Consider the following 19841-nt stretch of genomic DNA (forward strand, 5'->3'; position numbering starts at 1 on the left):
TATGTTTTTCCCAGGGCACAAAAATGGGACCTTCGTGCATGGCACAACAGGTATAATAAATATTCATAATTTCACCTGTGAATAATACATAGGTTTCCTTGTGAAATCAGGAAAAGATGTCGCTTTGTTTTGCAGACACCCAAACCACGGCATTTGCTTTTCAGGCACTGCCAGACATCCGGGGGGCTCAATTTCTTGCCGCCGTTTTGGACAGCTTGCTGGTTAGGTGCTGCCTTTGGAGCTATGGCCGAGGTATGGGGGGGAGGGGGGGAGTCAGCCCTCTACAGGTCTGTTTTCCATGCATTGTGGCTGCCATGCAGCAGGGGGCGCTGCAGTAGTGTTCATCGCGGTCCCGGGAGCCACTCGTCCAGCCAGAAAGGGGCCAAGCCGGGAGGAGATGTGGCAGGCAGCCCACGGTCCTCTTTGCTCTTGCAACTTTAGTACCCAGAGCTCGTTCTACACAGACCATTCTTCTACACCATATTTCATCATGTTGGACGCCTTCCATCCAGTCCTGCATCCGGGCGGAAAGGAAAGGGCATTAGCTTCCCACCTTCCTAGGTGGAAGGGTAGCGCTGTACTCGGTTGTACAGGCGTCTCTTCTCCGTGTTCTTGGGGTCAGCCTGACAGTTCCCTTGAAACCACGAAAAGCTCCCGCAGCTGCGGGGTATGGATGTGTGTGCGCTAGTCTTTCTTTCCTCTGAGGGGGTCCTTTCTTTTTAACCTGACTGCGGGAATATTTCCCTCCCCACACGTCTCTCCATTGACATTCGGGACAAAGGTCGGCTCGGAGCTGAAATCTCTCCCTCCTAAGACACCCCTCTAGCTCTCCAACGCCCCCCCTCCGCCCCCCGCACCGTTTCGGTTCACGCATAGTGAGGGTGTGAGGTCGCGTGTGTGTTTGTGGCAACCAAGTCTGCGGCACTCGCCAAACCTGTTCTTCCTCTCCCGGTCCCCAGAAGTCTCTCCAGCTGACCGGACCTACGCCTGGCAGCGCTTGGCACACGCAGCGCTGGGGTTGAGATCCAGTCGGTGCTAGGCGCCGCCAGGCAACAGCGGGGCGAGCGACTGCGTCCTCCTCGGTCTCGTTCCTCCTCTAGCTGCCCCGCCCAGGGCGCACTCCAGCTACCTCTTTGGGCTGTCTTCCAGCCGCCGCCCCTGGGTTCCCTGGGCTTCCCAGAGTGAAATCGAAGGTGAAAGAAACAAGGGGAGGGCGGGAGGCGGGGAGGAGGAGCCTCCGGCCGGGGGAGAGTGTGGGAGGAGGCTTCAGCCCAGGGGGTAGCGTGGGCGGAACCTTAGGGGCGGATCTGGGTGGAGAAAGGGGCTGGGCAAACCCGGTGGAGGGTTGGCCACGCAGGCGCGGGGGACAGCTCCGAGAACCCCACGCGGGAGCTTCTGGAGTCTCCAGCCACCGCTTCTCACTTCATTGGAGAAGGGGCTGGGGCCGGGAGGGGAGCTAATAAAGAGTGAATGAGCTGCAGCCGCTGTGGCGGCCGGAGACTGCCCGAGCGGCACCGGAGCGGTGCGAGCGGGAGGCGGCGAGGGGAGGCGGTTCGCCTTGTCCCTCCCACCCGCCCTTCTCTCTCTCTCTTCCTCCAGCTGGTCTCAGAGCCCGGCTCGGTCCGGTCCTTCTGTCCCCACCCCGCACTCTTCCACCTCCTCCGAGTCCCACTCCTCACCTAGGGCGCCCTGCACTGCCATGGGTTAGGGTGGGGGCGCGAGCCGCGCGAAGGACTAGCCCTGTGCATCCGCCGGGGGGCGCGGAGCCCGAACGCCGCTCGCCGCTCGCCGCTCGTCGGCGCAGGGCATGGGGAGCGCGGTGTGAGCCCGCACCCGGGGAGGACGCAGGAGCTGCGGAGACGGGCGCGAGGAGGAGGAGGAGAACGGTGGATTGGAAGGACCCGAGGGAGGAAGGGAGGGTGGGGAAGCGAGGGAAAAGTGAAGCTGGGAGGAGAAAGCGGCGGAAGGTGGGGATTGATGCTTCTGTTTTTTGTTGCCGCTGTTGCCCTCGCGCTGGTAGCCGAGCCGGAGGGAAGGCGGTGGAGAGATGATTGCAGAGTTGGTGAGCAGCGCTCTAGGGCTCGCTTTGTATCTCAACACCCTGAGTGCGGATTTCTGCTACGATGACAGGTAAGGGGGTGAGAGGAAGGGATGGCGGGCTGCTTGGGGACTCCGCGGTAGCTCTGAAGCTTCCTGCTTTAAGGTTCGAAGTGCGTCTTGGGGGAGCTGGTCCAGCACCTGAAGGTTTAGGAGACGCGTAAACATCAACACCTAAACAGACGCCGGGGACGCGGGCGCACTGGGCGGGCCGAGGGAGTTTGGGTTCCTAGTTTGCAGCAGGTTCCTCTCCCTTGCTTCTAGGTTGTTGGCAGACGCTTAAGTTTCTTAGCGGAAATCACAGCAGTTTGGGAAACTCTTTAATGAACGTATTAAATAAATAATCTTAGGTATTCCATGGTGCAACAAAAGCACATTGAGCGATTTTACGTCTGGACTGGAAGGAAGCTGCTCCCCGTCCCCTAATAGATCTTCCCTGTAATGTTTCCTTTTATTGACGGGACACTTTTATTTCCCGAGGTTAAAACGCACGTTTGACAGTTGCCAAAATAGTGGAGAAATGGCACTGTATTTCAACTTTCCCTTTTGACGTATGGTGTACTTTACTTTGAGCCAGGATACTGCTGCTGCCGTCTCTTCCGCTCCCCCGCCTCCCTCACCGATCGATGGAGTAGCACTTTATAAAAGCCTGGGTTTTCGTTTCTGTCTGGGAGTTTTACTTTAGACGTTAGCGATTCTTTTGTGCTAATTGGGGAAGCAGACGCCCCTAGAGACTGAAGTTGTCTTCTGCGTTTGGGTTAGTTTGGGTGGCTAATGAGACCTGAACCGTGTTGTCAAAGAAACTGCATCGATTTCTGGGAAATGTCACAGTTGTGCTCGTGTCTCTACCTATTTTTTAAACGTTGTTAGTGTTTAGAAACTGATGAAAAGCTCTAATAGCCATTAGGGAAAATTCCAATTTGTGCCTTTCCGGTGACTTAATCTGATGACAATTAAAACAGACGCATAATTAAAATATATTAGGGAGAACAGCACGCCTGGCTAAACTTATTAACCGTCCTGGGGTGTTTCATGCTCCATTGAAGTTAAACCATCCAAAAAGTGAGCACAGATTTACTTTGACAGCTTTTCAGCAGCCTCTCTGGGTTATGGAAAGTGAATGGATCCTCAGGGTCAGGGCGAGGCAGTGAGTGAACTTAAGCAAAGTGGTTGATAGTGAGGGGAGAGGAAGGCAGAATTTTCTCCTGGTGGTGCTTAGCCATATTCTGTATCCTCTTGTGTGCCCACTCTCCAGCTAAAAGCATGTTCATGGATGTATGCCTTCAGTCAGCGAATCTTGGTTCACACCCACATGTCTGTTATGAAATCCCCTGATAATAGGTACAAGAACATCCAGCAAACGCTTCTTAATGCATTTTACGTAGTGTCTATCAGAGACTAGTTGATAGGAAGCCACTGTTACACATAAACTTTTCCTCAACTTTTAGGCAGTGTACACATTTCAGCGGTTTTGCTCCGTGCTTCGAGAAGTAAATGGTCTGTGTGTAAGAGTGAGGTGAGCTGCTTCTGTACCCGCCAATTTTGTATTACTCTGCACCTGCTATTTCTAGAATCTTGGCAGGAAAAGCTCTTGCTTCCAAAGTTGGGTGACTTTTCGCTAAATCGAGCTCAGGGAGGAGGAGTCTGGGCAGTTACTGGCACTGTTGGGGACAGTTTGAAGAGTATATGCACTTAAACCAATAATTTAGGACTTATATAAAAAAGTAACTTACGGTAATACTATAACTATTGTAGAACACTGTGATAAATGAAGCAAATAGCATGGTGTGGCTATTCTTTATTGCTGTCCAGTTCTTTAAAAAGTACGTGTCAGAAGAAACTATCCTACTAAAGATTAAGGCTGGAACTAAACTACACTTGCATGTACATTTCCCTGTAGACTTAATGCCTATTTTGTGTTCTTTAATCATCAGTCAGAAGTGTTAGTGTCGTAACTCGGCAGAATGGTGTGAGTGTGATGATAAATTAGTTGTGCTTTGATAGTTGGCAATTGTTATAAGTTCTTTACCTGCTATACATTGAATGGAGCGTCAAAAGTCCTGAGTTATACCTAGCTGCATAGGTGAATTTAATGTGATGATTTGCCCGTATCATCTAACTGATAGCATGCCCAATGTGTGACATATAGACAATATATACCATTATGACGTTGAAGACCTGTAAATATACATGATACTTAGTTACAATCTGAAAAGTGTATTTTACTCTAATTTTCTTGGTAGCAGAACTGCACATGCAATCACGTACTCTTGCGAGTATGAAATCTTACAAGTGCCACACTTGGTTTTTATGAATCCTAGAAATTATGAAATATGTATTAATAGGAGCATGGCACATATTTGGTGTCTGCATAGCATGTTCAGGTGATTCAGTGCCAAGGTTTCTTCTGTCTCACTGCTCTAACTCGCTTGTGTGAGAAGCAGGGAAAAAAGCTGGGGAGTCAAGTGGAAACTGTAGGATGATGATAATGTGTTTATTTCCACCATTCCATTTCATACTACAAAGACTCAAGTGTAAAACTTTGTTTAAACTACATCTGTGGCTTCTGCTGCAACACCGCCCACTCCCCTTCCCCTCCCCCCCACCCCCCCACCCTAGGAACTTTTGTGAAATATGGTTCTGCAAGGAGAGGGCAGTGCTGGGAGTGAAAGGGCAGCTCAAGGGAGGGAGGGAGCTCTTACGCTCGACTTGCTTAACTAAAGCAAGACTCTGCATTTTAGCTGAAGAATCTGGCATTTACTGTAGGAGGGCTTTCTGTTGCTTCAGCTTAAACATTATTGCTGTGGTACTTCTCCAAGTTATCATTTCTTTTAAATGTAGTGCTCAGGTTTACTTTGTAAACTATATATGTAATTATATTCAGTGTCTAATGTAGCTTGGTTGAGATTAAGTGGTCATCTGAAACCTTCTTCTAGCAAAATCAATTTCCCTATGGTAAAATTGAATATTTTACAAGTGTTTCTGTGCTGAATGTAAGACTATGGCTCTGATGTGATGAAACAAACAGTAGAGGAGTAGAATTCATCATATCTGATGAAAAAGCATATACAGTTTCAGCTTCCTCCCCTCTCCCCTTGCCTTCAATCTAGTAAAGACTGTACTGAATCTTAAACTGTGGTTAGAGTAAAATTGGAATTATAAATATGCAGTCTTTGCCAAAGTTGAAGTCATGCTGCATGTGACTTCGTGAAGGACTGTCTCCCTTTCTGGAGAAATTTGATGTTAGGTCAGTGGGAAAAACTTGCTGACCCTGAATTCTCTGCTCTCTTACATATTTGTCGAGGATACCATTGCATCACTTTCCCTGCATCCTCTTTAGAAGTCCTGCTATGTTTTGCATAAAGATAGCCCTAAAAGAAGAGTCAGTTTACTTCAAAGCAACAAAAGTAAACGATAACTGCTGTTTCCTAGTGTGATTTCATTTGGCACATATCACCTAATTGACGGCATGCCCTTTGTGATAGATAAGTAAGAACGTAATGCACCGAATACATCTTTTTAGTCTCATGTGTGTAAAATAATGCATTAGTTAAAAAAAAAAAAAGGCAATTTGAGTTTTTGAAAGTGGGAAATGCGTTTTTTGGCTGCTTTGAAATTTTTGTTCCTTATTGCCCATTCTGCAACTGTTAAACTCACCCATGATCGTTAACATTACCTTTAGGTTCCTTAGTTATTGGTGTGCAGTAATTTTGTGAAACTTGGAGAAGCAACTCCACAGCAGGAATTTCTACTTTTGAAATCAAACCTATTCCAAACTTTCAGTAGCACATCCCTAGTTTAGTTATTCATTTAGGTGTAAATGTAAATCTCAGTTTTATAGAAACACTTGTTAAGGTTTTTTTCCCCTTAATGTTATAAAGAGTTTGGTTAACAGTATTTAAAATGAAGGAATAGAAGATTTAAGGTATATTGACAAGCTTTTTAGAAAAACCTTTTTTTTTTTTTTTCCCCCTGAAGATATTCAACTATACTTTCTCCTTGGTCTTTTAGTGTTTTTTTATCAGTTGGGTTTTTGACCTGGTATAAGAATAACTTGTGAAATGATGAGTCCCTCTAACATCTCTCTGAAAAGTTCTCTCTAATAAACTTGCCTTGGACCAATCTGGGTTTGTTATCTTAAAATTCTAGTATGTTCAACCACTGAAGGCATGTCTGGTATTTAGTAAAAGCATGTTTAGAAAGAATTACTATAAAATCAAAGTAAATAAGGGAGAAGTTTGCTTTGCATGCAAGGTTGTCTCTTCAGGTCTTTATTGGAAGAAGGTAATGTGTACAAGAGTGTTATTTTACTCTCATTTCCTTCCCAGTTGATAATGTACTAAAAAAAAAAGGCCAGTGGGTACAGTTCATAGGTTATGAAATATTTTATGTGACATTTTATTTTCTAGCTAAGTTTTGATTGTTTAATCAAATCTGTGTGGAAAAGGTTCATTTTGCTGTTTGAATAAGTACATCCCTTAACAGTAAATTAAAATTAAAATTCGGTGAAGCAGGTATGGGCCACTTTTCCTTACCTCCATCGAGCTTGTCACATGGGGTTTATCCTAGCAAATGACCCAGATACAAGCACTGAATGGACATGTGCAAATGCCATAGGGGAAATTGCTTGCCAGCCATCTGTCTCTTAGTTTTTCTCATTTATAAATACACTATGTTTGGGGGAGGGGCTGCATTTATTGCACATTATTAGTTTACATCATCTCATCATCTGCACTTAGTTTTTCAGAGCTAACGTGTCCCTATAGTAATACTGAATTCCCTGCTGGTATAATTCTGAAATAGCTACAACCTTTTGGATTCCAACATGAGTTAAGAGCAGTTTGTCTTCCTAATCTCTTTGTTGCTGTTCCGTGCGCTCAAAGCACTTGTTTAAAATGCCCATGGGCTTCCCTGATGGCGCAGTGGTTGAGAGTCTGCCTGCCGCTGCAGGGGACACGGGTTCGTGCCCCGGTCCGGGAAGATCCCACATGCCGCGGAGCGGCTGGGCCAGTGAGCCATGGCCGCTGAGCCTGTGCGTCCGGAGCCTGTGCTCCGCAATGGGAGAGGCCACAACAGTGAGAGGCCCGTGTACTGCAAAAAAAAAAAAAAAAAAAAAAAAATGCCCTTGATGGTGCAGCTGTTTATCATAGGCGAAGGGTATGTTTTCTCTAAAACAGGCACCTTCATAATATTAGGAAAGGACAAAGTTTACCCTTAAGGCGCTCCGATAAATCTATGGCTGACAAACCTACTTTCTTATAACTTCATTATTCTCACCCAACATGCTTTCAACACAGTAACATTCATCTCTTAAATTTTTTGGTCCTCTCTTGGAAGCTAAGTCTTACATGAGCTTTGGGTCCTTCCTTTAAATGGCTTCACAAAAGTGACAAGTGTGGCAGCCTTGATGGAAAGGACAAGTGGGTTGCTGAACATAAGGACTTTCCCTCTATGAATAGCTGTCCTCATTAAGAGCCCAGCTGAAAAAAGTGGAGAGGCCTATCACCAGGAACTACATCCTATTTTTCATGGGATGAAAAAGGCATAATATTTTGAATCATTACAGGTGTAATTATGCACAACGCTAGATGGTTTCTTTGAAGATTTGATTTGTATGTGGTTTTTTCCTTTTAATTTTATTTATTTATTTATTTATTGGCCGCGTTGGGTCTTTGTTGCTGCGCGCGGGCTTTCTCTAGTTGTGGTGAGCGGGGGCTACTCTGTTGCAATGCGTGGGCTTCTCACTGCAGTGGCTTCTCTCGTTGCAGAGCATGGGCTCTAGGTGCGCAGGCTTCAGTAGTTGCAGCACACGGGCTCAGTAGTTGTGGCTCGTGGGCTCTAGAGCGCAGGCTTAGCAGTTGTGGCGCACGGGCTTAGTTTTTCCGCGGCATGTGGGACCTTCCCAGACCAGGGCTCGAACCTGTGTCCCCTGAACTGGCAGGCAGACTCTTAACCACTGCGCCACCAGGGAAGCCCTGTATGTGTTTTTGAGGAATAAAGGACTACATTCATTAATTCACTAATTATGAACACCACTAGACATGGGCTTCCCTTATATATAGTGCATAATACAAACAGCAGCTGTTCCCCATTGTCAGTAAGCGTCCCTGTCTGTCCTTTCCTACCTGTACTTTACCAGGTACTATATAGTGTTTGAATCTGGGAATCTGATGATAGACATAAAAAATGCTGATAGCGGACTTCCGTGGTGGCGCAGTGGTTGGGAGTCCACCTGCCGATGCAGGGGACGCGGGTTCGTGCCCCGGTCTGGGAGGATCCCACATGCCACGGAGCGGCTGGGCCCGTGAGCCATGGCCATTGAGCCTGCGCGTCCGGAGCCTGTGCTCTGCAGCGGGGAGAGGCCGCAGCAGTGAGAGGCCCGCGTACCACAAAAAAAAAAAAAAAAAAAAATGCTGATAGCTTGTCCTTTAGCAGAATTTCACTTGCATTGACTCATGTTTATTTTGATTGATACTCATATTTTTAAACTTTTATTGGGATTCTGTTGGCTTCTTTCGCAGAGCATCTCTGCTGAGGATCCATGGTTGGTGGTTTGAACTGGACTTTTTCTTGATCTGGTGCTCATTGGCACTTTATTCATATCTGTGGAAGCTTTAGAATACCTTTCCCAAATGGCTCCTTCCTAATTGTTCAGGTCAGTTGTTTTGCTTGGAGGTCTGCAGTGGCTGAACTCTTTGAGTTAACTAGATTTGCCTTGACTGGTCATAGGGATTGAAGACTTTTGCCTCAGAGATTATTTTGGTTGTATTTTCTAGGCAGTTAATTCCAACAAGATGCGGCACTATCAAATTTCTATTGATCTCTTTTTCTCCACTCTGACAGTTTAGTTTTTCAGTTACATTTGTCAGTTTCTCTGGTACTCAAGGTTTCTTAGGATAAAAGTTATAGATGTTTGTTTCAGTCTTTTAGAAACTTTTGGGAATTACAATTTTGGGTTCAACCGTGAGCTTTTTTCTTTACAGGTAAGTAGGAAAGAATTGAGTAAGCCTGTCTATTCAGGAGAAATTTGAAGAAGGCGGGAACACTGAAATGATTTGTTTTCAAGATTCTACATTAAAAGTTCCTGTTGTGTTTTTAAAGTCATTTATTTTATTTAAGGGCACTTCGTAAGATACAGTTAATTTGAATAACTAGAAATGATTGTTTTAAAGATGAGATGGAGAGAGATTTTGACTTGCTGATGTCTAAAAAATTAATTTGGAAAAGAGATTAGAATTCAAAACCCTAACTCCACCTTTAGCTTCCATTTTATCATGGAAATAAGTGAAATTATATGTACATTTACTTATTCCAAGGCTATAAACATGCCGCATTGCTTGAGGGCTGTGCTACTGTATCTGTTTTAAAAGTACCTTAGTACATGGCAGAGGAGATGCTGTTTGCTTATGATACATTGGTGTAAGCTTTTGTTTCTTGATTTCTTTGCTGGGGCATTTGTGACATCAGGGTGAGGCAGGGTCTGAAGCGTGGCGCAGCATATAGTTATTATCAAGGACACTGACTAAATTACATGATTTGTCACATGAAACACACATCAGTGCCCTTGGAATAGCAGCTATGTGTTAGGTACTGTGTCCAAATAAAATGTGTCTTTCCCTTTGTCTTCGATGACTACTCTTTATTTCTGTGGAATTTATTATAATAAGTGTGTGATTATTCCTCAGGAGCATCAAGTTAAAAAAAAAAAAAAGCAAGTTCACTATAGTCTTATGATTATGGTTTAACTAGGAAACAATTGTATATTGTCATTACAGAGCCATTTGGGAGAAGGAGGGTAAGGCTGGCAGCTGTGTTGTTCCCCTAGGGACCATTCTCATTGTTTTATAAACTATCTTTTGTGTACCTCTGCCCTCCTATCTTCAGGTTTTTAAAGGTATTATAAATACTGAGCCTGCTGCTTTGGGTTGTAAAACATGCCTTAAGGTAGAATACTTGGGTCTGAATAGTTTGTCAGGTGTACTTTTAGAATAGGGTGTTTCTCTCCTCCTCCAAATAATTAACTACAGGACTGCACTCCCAAAGAAATTGAAAAGAGCTCATTTTGACAAGCAAGTTTCTAACGGCAAATTTTCCAAGTACAAGTTTGCAGAAGAAAAGTTCTCCGATGATGAAGAAGTTTAATCAGGCAAAAAGACATTTTTATTTGCAGAAATAGGCCCTTTAGTGGGAGGCAGTTACTTCTAACTGATGTGTAAAACTAGTATACCTGAATTCATTTGGTAAACCTTATTTAAAATAGGAAGGTTAGGGGCTTCCCTGGTGGCGCAGTGGTTGAGAGTCCGCCTGCCGGTGCAGGGGACACGGGTTCGTGCCCCGGTCTGGGAAGATCCCACATGCCGCGGAGCGGCTGGGCCCGTGAGCCATGGCCGCTGAGCCCGCGCGTCCAGAGCCTGTGCTCCGCAACGGGAGAGGCCACAACAGTGAGAGGCCCGAGTACCGGAAAAAAAAAAAAAAAAAAGGAAGGTTATTCTTGTTATTCCATTGAAAGAAAAAAAAAATGGAGCTGAGTTGTGTCACTGAATTTATATTAAAGAAATAAGGTTTTACAATTTAACCCACTCTTATAGGGGTATGTACTGACTTAACCAAAGAAAATGAATTTGAGATTTGAACAAAAATCTATTATAAAGACACCAGAGTCCAGCCTGAAATTACCAACTCTAGTTTGCCACAGATATCTAGTCTTCTATTTAAAATATCCTATTGAAATGATCTCTTTTGGTTTCCTCCACCTCTATATTTTTAAGAGTCTTTGTATTTTTTCTTTTAGAAACAGTGGTGTTTTTGGCTTTTGTTCCATGTTGAACAGAAAATGAAATTTCACTGTTTTAAAACCTCTTGTATGTCATTAACATAAAGTAAACCATTTCTGTGAGAGAGTATTTAGTAGGTACTTTTAAATTCAGGCCTGATATGATACTGAGGATGCCTGTGGTAGGCCAGGGGGCTTTAGACCTGGTCCTCTCCCATAACCCCCCACCTCCACACCCTACCTTCATCCTTTGATATGGATGATTACCTTTTAGAAAATCTTTTAAAATGCAGTTCAAATTCTCAGTTTCTTTGAACCAGCTGGATATTTTGGTACCTCTCCTAAAAAGACATTTTTGAGCTGGGCCTGTTGTTGGATCTCTTTCCATCTATGTATATGTATATATATTTCTAGATCAGCGCTTCCCAAACTTCAATCTACCTGCACATCACCCGGGCTTGTTAAAATGCAGATTCTGCCTGGAGTGGGTCTAAGAGTCTGCATTTCTGTCATCCCCAGGTGTGATAGATGCGGCTGGTTCATGCAATGTACACATTAGATCAGTGTGTTTTACAGATATTCGGAAAAGACGGCCTAAATTCCTGTATTAAAAAAGATTTAGGATAATCTTTTATATCTCAAAAGCATATGAGTTTAGCCATTTTATTTAATCTCTCTGTTTTGTTTTATATTTGTTCAATCATGACATCTTTAAATTGATCTTAAGAGTTTAAGATATTGTGTACATTTTGAAAAGGTAGAGAGCCTGCTAAAATCTAGGAGATGATCTCTATTGAAATATCTGTCACCAACTTGTATTACAATATCATCTTCTTTGTAGTTACTATGGAGACAGATGTTGGATTCTGAGTTTTACAAATAAACTGATAGGCGGTTGCCTTAGGCTTATGACTTGAATAGATGCTGATGCCTAAACTGAGTCTATAGACAGTGCCTTGATGAGTTTGTACTTTTGTTGAACAATCCCTTGTAAGGAAACTTGGCTTACACTGAATGAAATTATAGACGTCAGGCAGGTGGCAAAATATAGGCATTAGGCAGCTGAGAGTAGGAAAGATAAAGATTTATTAATGATATTCAGGCACTGGGTGATGCTACTGGGTAAAGGTATATCTACATAGTATTAGAAATGCTTGGGCCCCTTTGATTTTTTTAACCTGGTACACTATACCTCAGCCTTTGGGCACTTTGGTGGATTTCTGAATAGGTGAATACCATATATATGGGAAGTTTTACATTCCTACTTAGTAGAAATCTTTTTTTTTTTTTTTTTTTTTTTTGGCGGTACGCGGGCCTCTCAGTGTTGTGGCCTCTCCCGCTGCGGAGCACAGGCTCCGGACGCGCAGGCTCAGAGGCCATGGCTCACGGGCCCAGCCGCTCCGCGGCATGTGGGATCTTCCCGGACCGGGGCACAAACCCGTGTCCCCTGCATCGGTAGGCGGACTCTCAACCACTGCGCCATCAGGGAAGCCCAGTAGAAATCTTTTTAAAGAACTTATTCTAAAATAAATTATAATTATTTCTTGCTTTTTAAAACACTGTACTCTGTACTACAGGCAGTATTGTGAAAGAACACTGGGCTAAGATAAAAGCGGAGAGGTCTTTAGTCTCGGAAATAACACTTTATTAACTAGTACTTGAGCTACTAAGCCTCTAAAACTTGGTCTTGTAATTGGTCAGGAAGTGCAAATGATGAAAACAACTGCCAACCACAGAGTGAGGACCAAATGGAATAGTCTGATGAATGTTTTCTCTGTGTTTAAAAAGCTGCATGATGTTACAATCAGATGTAGACGGTGTTGGACCAGAGGATGAATGACTCAGTTATCCCCGTACATTAGCATCTCACTCTTCTGCCCTGAGAACAGAGCTGTGTTCTACTCTATGTCCCGGCTCACTTTTTCACTCGGAGTCAGTGGTTGAGCTCCTGTTGTCTCAGCTTCTATTGCCTGCCCCATCTCTGCTTCTAATCTCCGTCCACCCTTTTGGTCAGCTGTCCCTAGTCTCACCGTAGAAGCAGGTTTTGCTCTCCTGTATTTCTTTTCTGCAGCTTTCCCTTTGTTTCTAGTCTCTGTGCTTATTTTGAATAGATATTCTGGCCAATCTGAGCACTTCTTTCCTTCTGTAGGGTAAAAGGACCAATTGCAGTGCATCGGGTGTGAATAATCGTTGGTACTCTGGTTCTGCTTGGCAGGGTATACTGTTACTGGGTACTCATGATCTCTCTTTTCAATGAAACCCCTTTTCTTTGGGGAGTATGTTCAGGTTTAGAGCAGTCCTGGCAGCCCAGTGATTAGGAAAGATAGATGTCAGATAAGCTGAAGTTTTCTGCATTGAAGTGTTTGTGTTAATCAGTGGTGTACTGAGAATCTGTAGTAAATGTGCTTAGCACATGTACTAGATGGTGACATCTAATATCTAAACCTGGTGATACATTTTTGTAACTAATTAGAAAATGTGTTTTTTCTTTTAGAGCTTTCCAAGCAACAAGGTGGCAAAAAGTAAAAAGACCACAAGAGTTTTGGAGCCAGATAAATTAGGGATCTAATCCCAGAACTGTTACTTGCTAATTGTGTAATTCTGATTGTGTTACTAAAACTCTTCTAGCCTCTGTTCCTGTTCTATAGAATGAGGATAGTAATACCTAGAGTTCTTGGGAGAATTTAATAAGTTTTATAAAATGCCTGGTATGGTGGTGTCTGGGATACTTATTAAGTATTTCTCTTGATCAAGAAATTATTCATTAACTTTATAGCTGATATTTAAAAATCATTATATAATAACATCTAAAAATATTGTAGAGCTCTTAGGGAATTTTCTTTAAAGCCAATATTCAAAATTTAAACTTATTTCCAATAATATTTAACTTGGTATTGCAGATAGATTTAGTGTCACTGAAAAGTTCGGTGAAGTATATTAAATAATTACTCATTTAAAATTTTAATTTTCATCTTGGGTTATAGGTTTGGAGAAATGAGGTTGAAATTTAACCATTATATACACACATATGCGTGCATACACACACACAAATTTTGCCAATAAAATGTTTGTGGTATATACTTGATTAACTGTATAACTGAATCACTTTGCTGTATACCTGAAACTAACACAACATTGTAAGTCAACTACACTCCAATAAAATTAAAACATAAAAAACAAATTAATTGAATAACCAATTTAAAAAAAAGTACATGCGAAAACCAGAACCCAGATATCTCCCATCTTCTTCACATCAAGTGACTTTCTTCTTTAGATTAGATAATACTTACGGTGTGTAGGAGTGTCGGCAAAATTATGATTTCTTAGCATCTTATAAGAATTGTTTCACTCTCTGATATGTAGTTTAGATTTTTAAGGAAAATCATTGTTTAAGGACATATCTTAATATTGTTATTCCTTATTAATATTAATAAGAAAAATCTTAATGAAAATACGGAGTTGTTTTCGGTTATGTTGCAAAAGATAATGTTGAATAGAGAGTTAGCCCAAATCCCAGGAATACTTTTTATATACCTTTTGTTTTACAGTGAGTAAATTGGATAGAAAAGCTCTGTTCTTTGAAGCCTTTTCTGGGAAGCTTTTTACTCTCTAACTTGCTCTCTCACCAGGACCTACAGCTCACATTAATTTATTTACAGGTAGTTCTGCATTTAAGAATATTGATCTCTTTCTTGTTTAAAACAGATCTTTCACACGTTTACTTACCATTTGACACTAACATTTCTGGCTTTCTCCCCCACTCTCCCCGCCCCCCAAAAAAGAAAATACTTTCCCCCTCAAAGTCCAAGTAAGCTTAGCATGCTGAAGGTTTACTGTATTGATAACATGGTTTCCTCTTTAAAGTCAGGGTGAGGCTCTAATGATCCTCCAGGGGCCTTCCAGCTTAAAGCAGGTCACAGTTATAGGGTTTAGGGTTTGGGCTCATTTGCCTAAGAAATATGTATGAAATTGGCCATTTGGAGGCAATTGATAATGTTTTCAGTAAAACATTGGGCATTTTGGTACACATACCAGATCAACTAGGGATCTAATGTTTTACAGTGAAAATGAAAATGAGGCATTAATACAACAAACCATATCAACCAAACATGTTTTTACCTCAGCCGTGATCATAGTTTTATTTCTCATGTGTTACCTTCTTACTGGTTGGAATGTTTATTACCCTGTTCCTATTGATAACTAAATTCTAACAGCAAGTGGCAAGCTCCTAAAGAGGAGACCACTTTTGGTTCTTGTTGGATAGCAGCCTAGTTTTCTCTAGTGCACATCTGTTCCTTGGAATATTTTTAGAATGTTCAGGTGAAAATTTACCCAGTATTTTAATAAACCAGATTCTGTTACTGATGGGTTAAAAAAAAAATCCGTCATACTCTTTTAATTTATTAAAGGGAAACGACAAATGGTTTCTGTACTATGGCTCTCAACTCTCTGGGATTAACTTAAATGAGTACAAGAAACCAATAATTCAGGACCTTATAAAACATGCCTCAGCAGTTGATTTTTAAGACTCAAGAAAAGACCAACAGCTGGATTTCTCCAGGGTGAGGAGTTGGATGGAAAGGAGAGGTTATCTACTATGAAGGAGAAGGTGAACTGAGAGGAGATGACTTGAAGAGTATTTTGGCCCTTTCTTGTTTATGATACAGTGCTTTCCTTTCATGGTATAGAGGAGGGATCATTATAGAGAAATTGGAATGACCTTTCTTCGTGAGGGGAAAACAGAGGCACTGCAATGGAAGATGGGTCATTTTGATTGGTACCTCTGCGGATTGGAACCAGAGCAGCGACTGATTGACAGCTTCTTGAGGTTAAATCAAGACAGTTTGTTAGGGCTTCCCTGGTGGCGCAGTGGTTGAGAGTCCGCCTGCCGATGCAGGGGACACGGGTTCGTGCCCCGGTCCGGGAAGATCCCACATGCCGCGGAGCAGCTGGGCCCGTGAGCCATGGCCGCTGAGCCTGCGCGTCCGGAGCCTGTGCTCCGCAACGGGAGAGGCCACAACAGTGAGAGGCCTGCGAACTGCAAAAAAAAAAAAAAACAAAAAAAAAGACAGTTTGTTAGAATGGAAATCCTCTGAATTCAACTGTATTTGTGGAAAGTAGGTCTTTGGTGTTTCAAAAAATTCTGTGGTAGATTTTGATTGCATGCTGAATTTGGGGTGTGTGTTATAAAATAGCAGCTTGTTTGTGTTTTTTTTAAAAAGGCAGTTATCATAATAAATACCCAGATTTCATCTTTGTGTACTTAGAATTTGCATTCTGAGAATTTATGATTTTGGGTAGGGGGTTGGGTTTATTTTTCAAACTAAAGCCTGAGAGAATTAGCAAATTTAATGTTAAATTGGACACTTTATTCATATACACAAACCTTGTAGATTTAAGGTAGACCATATATGATATTTAAAAGTTAATATTGTTTTCAATACTAAGAATAATCTTGTTTAGATTTTCACTTTTATTTCTTTTTATGTCATCATTATTTATGAAAACTGGTTGAAAATGAAGATCAAAGATTTCCTGTAAAACCTAAGATATGACAAGAACGTTATTTACTTTAAAGTTTTCTCTAAACTGGAATAACAACTTAAACACAAACCAGAACTTAGCCAGAATGTTTTTTCTTTGAGCATCACTGGGAATCTCTATAAAAATAGAGTAAATGCTTTGCATGCAGGTTACCTACTGCATTTGAAGGAAATCTTTTGTGTATGTCTGCAGGCTATTTGTGTGTTCAGAAAGAGTTTACCAGAATCAACTGAAATTGGTAGAAAGTGGCCAAAGGAACACTGTAGCTATAACTTTATTGAAAACCAGAATGGTATTCTATGTCATAATCTTGAGTAAATGGAAGCTAATGAGTGATTTCTTTTGTGAAATATTATCAGTTTTCCTTCACTTAAAGGAGATTAATTTTAAGGATTTTTTTCCCAAGAAAAGTATCAGTTCCTGCCAACTTCTGTCAGCACTGATTTTAGAAAAAAGGAGATGAATAGAAATTAGAAAGCAGCAAAACTGGTAAAGAGATAATTTCCTTATACACATACCAACCAAAAGATTTAAGGATACTTAGTAATAACATTGTAAATTGTTTTGTGTATTCTGGTCACTTACCTCAGAGACCAGAAACAGCTGTTGTTACTAGAAGTGATTGGAGAGAAAGAAAAAGTAAGGGTATGTTTACCATTTAAGTAACCTGATTTCTGAAAATTACAGTATAAAAATATGATAATTCTATTCAAAGTTTGGGAGAAAGATTTGATGTGGTTTATTTTAAATTCAGGAAATCCACTCAAATAGACATTCGCCTTTGATTTAAAAGTGTTAAGTCATTCTTATGTGTGTTATCTCCCAGGAAAGCATCAGTGTGGGATGCTTTCAGCTCCTGTGATTCCTGTGTTCCTTTAGCAAGCATTTGTAAATGCTTAGCTGTGTCACGAACCATGTTTAATATGGGGGACACTGACCCTGAAGAAGATGTAGTCCATAATCTCAAGGATCTTAGAGTCTGGTGGGGAGACCAAGTAAACAGACAGTTTCCTTAACAGGGAGACGTGCTTATGATTGTGAGTATGTAAGAGGGGCACTTGACCCAGAGTGGGAGGGAGGATGAGAGAGGCACTTGTGAGAACTGGTTTCTTTTTTTTTTTCTTTTTTTTTTTTTCTTTAACAAATTTAATCAGTTATACATATACATATGTTCCCATATCCCCTCCCTTTTGCGTCTCCCTCCCGCCTTCCCTATCCCACCCCTCCAGGCGGTCACAAAGCACCGAGCTGATCTCCCTGTGCTATGCGGCTGCTTCCCACTAGCTATCTACCTTACGTTTGGTAGTGTATATATGTCCATGCCGCTCTTTCACTTTGTCACAGCTTACCCTTCCCCCTCCCCATATCCTCAAGTCCATTCTCTAGTAGGTCTGTGTCTTTATTCCTGTCTTACCCCTAGGTTCTTCATGACATTTTTTTTTCTTAAATTCCATATATATGTGTCAGCATACAGTATTTGTCTTTCTCTTTCTGACTTACTTCACTCTGTATGACAGGCTCTAGGTCCATCCACCTCATTACAAATAGCTCAATTTCGTTTCTTTTTATGGCTGAGTAATATTCCATTGTATATATGTGCCACATCTTCTTTACCCATTCATCCGATGATGGGCACTTAGGTTGTTTCCATCTCTGGGCTATTGTAAATAGGGCTGCTATGAACATTTTGGTACATGTCTCTTTTTGAATTATGGTTTTCTCAGGGTATATGCCTAGTAGTGGAATTGCTGGGTCATATGGTAGTTCTATTTGTAGTTTTTTAAGGAACCTCCATACCGTTCTCCATAGCGGCTGTACCAATTCACATTCCCACCAGCAGTGCAAGAGTGTTCCCTTTTCTCCACACCCTCTCCAGCATTTATTGTTTGTAGATTTTTTGATGATGGCCATTCTGACTGGTGTGAGATGATATCTCATTGTAGTTTGGATTTGCATTTCTCTAATGAGTAAAGATGTTGAGCATCCTTTCATGTGTTTGTTGGCAGTCTGTATATCTTCTGTGGAGAAATGTCTATTTAGGTCTTCTGCCCATTTTTGGATTGGGTTGTTTGTTTTTTTGTTATTGAGCTGCCTGAGCTGCTTATAAATTTTGGAGATGAATCCTTTGTCAGTTGCTTCATTTGCAAATATTTTCTCCCATTCTGAGGGTTGTCTTTTGGTCTTGTTTATGGTTTCCTTTGCTGTGCAAAAGCTTTGAAGTTTCATTAGGTCCCATGTGTTTATTTTTGTCTTTATTTCCATTTCTCTAGGAGGTGGGTCCAAAAGGATCTTGCTGTGATTTATGTCATAGAGTGTTCTGCCTATGTTTTCCTCTAAGAGTTTGATAGTGTCTGGCCTTACATTTAGGTCTTTAATCCATTTTGAGCTTATTTTTGTGTATGGTGTTAGGGAGTGATCTAATCTCATACTTTTACATGTCCCTATCCAGTTTTCCCAGCACCACTTATTGAAGAGACTGTCCTTTCTCCACTGTACATTCCTGCCTCCTTTATCAAAGATAAGGTGACCATATGTCCGTGGGTTTATCTCTGGGCTTTCTATCCTGTTCCATTGATCTATCTTTCTGTTTTTGTGCCAGTACCATATTGTCTTGATTACTGTAGCTTTGTAGTATAGTCTGAAGTCAGGGAGCCTGATTCCTCCAGCTCCATTTTTCGTTCTCAAGATTGCTTTGGCTATTCGGGGTCTTTTGTGTTTCCATACAAATTGTGAAATTTTTTGTTCTAGTTCTGTGAAAAATGCCAGTGGTAGTTTGATAGGGATTGCATTGAATCTGTAGATTGCTTTGGGTAGTAGAGTCATTTTCACAATGTTGATTCTTCCAATCCAAGAACATGGTACATCTCTCCATCTATTTGTATCATCTTTAATTTCTTTCATCAGTGTCTTATAATTTTCTGCATACAGGTCTTTTGTCTCCTTAGGTAGGTTTATTCCTAGATATTTTATTCTTTTTGTTGCAATGGTAAATGGGAGTGTTTCCTTGATTTCACTTTCAGATTTTTCATCATTAGTGTACAGGAATGCCAGAGATTTCTGTGCATTAATTTTGTATCCTGAAACTTTACCAAATTCATTGATTAGCTCTAGTAGTTTTCTGGTAGCATCTTTAGGATTCTCTATGTATAGTATCATGTCATCTGCAAACAGTGACAGCTTTACTTCTTCTTTTCCAATTTGGATACCGTTTATTTCCTTTTCTTCTCTGATTGCTGTGGCTAAAACTTCCAAAACAAAGTTGAATAAGAGTGGTGAGAGTGGGCAACCTTGTCTTGTTCCTGATCTTAGTGGAAATGGTTTCAGTTTTTCACCATTGAGGACGATGCTGGCTGTGGGTTTGTCATATATGGCCTTTATGATGTTGAGGAAAGTTCCCTCTATGCCTACTTTCTGCAGGGTTTTTATC

The 19841-nt window shown here is 41.7% G+C and overlaps 1 protein-coding gene across 7 annotated transcripts in view; it reads left to right on the forward strand.

Annotated features, from left to right (window-relative positions):
• Positions 1-1420: 1420 nt before the first annotated feature.
• The window catches only part of TMTC2 (transmembrane O-mannosyltransferase targeting cadherins 2), a 537933-nt gene continuing 519512 nt past the window's right edge, over positions 1421-19841 (forward strand). For 6 of the 7 annotated variants that reach the window (XR_014295268.1, XM_082635122.1, XM_082635123.1 and 3 more), the window contains exon 1: positions 1421-2130. Coding sequence is in view for 6 of the 7 variants with exons in the window: in XM_082635122.1 (XP_082491248.1) it covers positions 2048-2130 (83 nt within the window). In the remaining variant the exon portion in view is untranslated. The remainder of the gene's footprint in view (positions 2131-19841) is intronic. The other variant, XM_082635121.1, reaches the window with a different exon arrangement.

Source organism: Mesoplodon mirus (assembly GCF_964341445.2).
Source record: "Mesoplodon mirus genome assembly, chromosome: 11".
Taxonomy (NCBI): Eukaryota; Metazoa; Chordata; class Mammalia; order Artiodactyla; family Ziphiidae; genus Mesoplodon; species Mesoplodon mirus.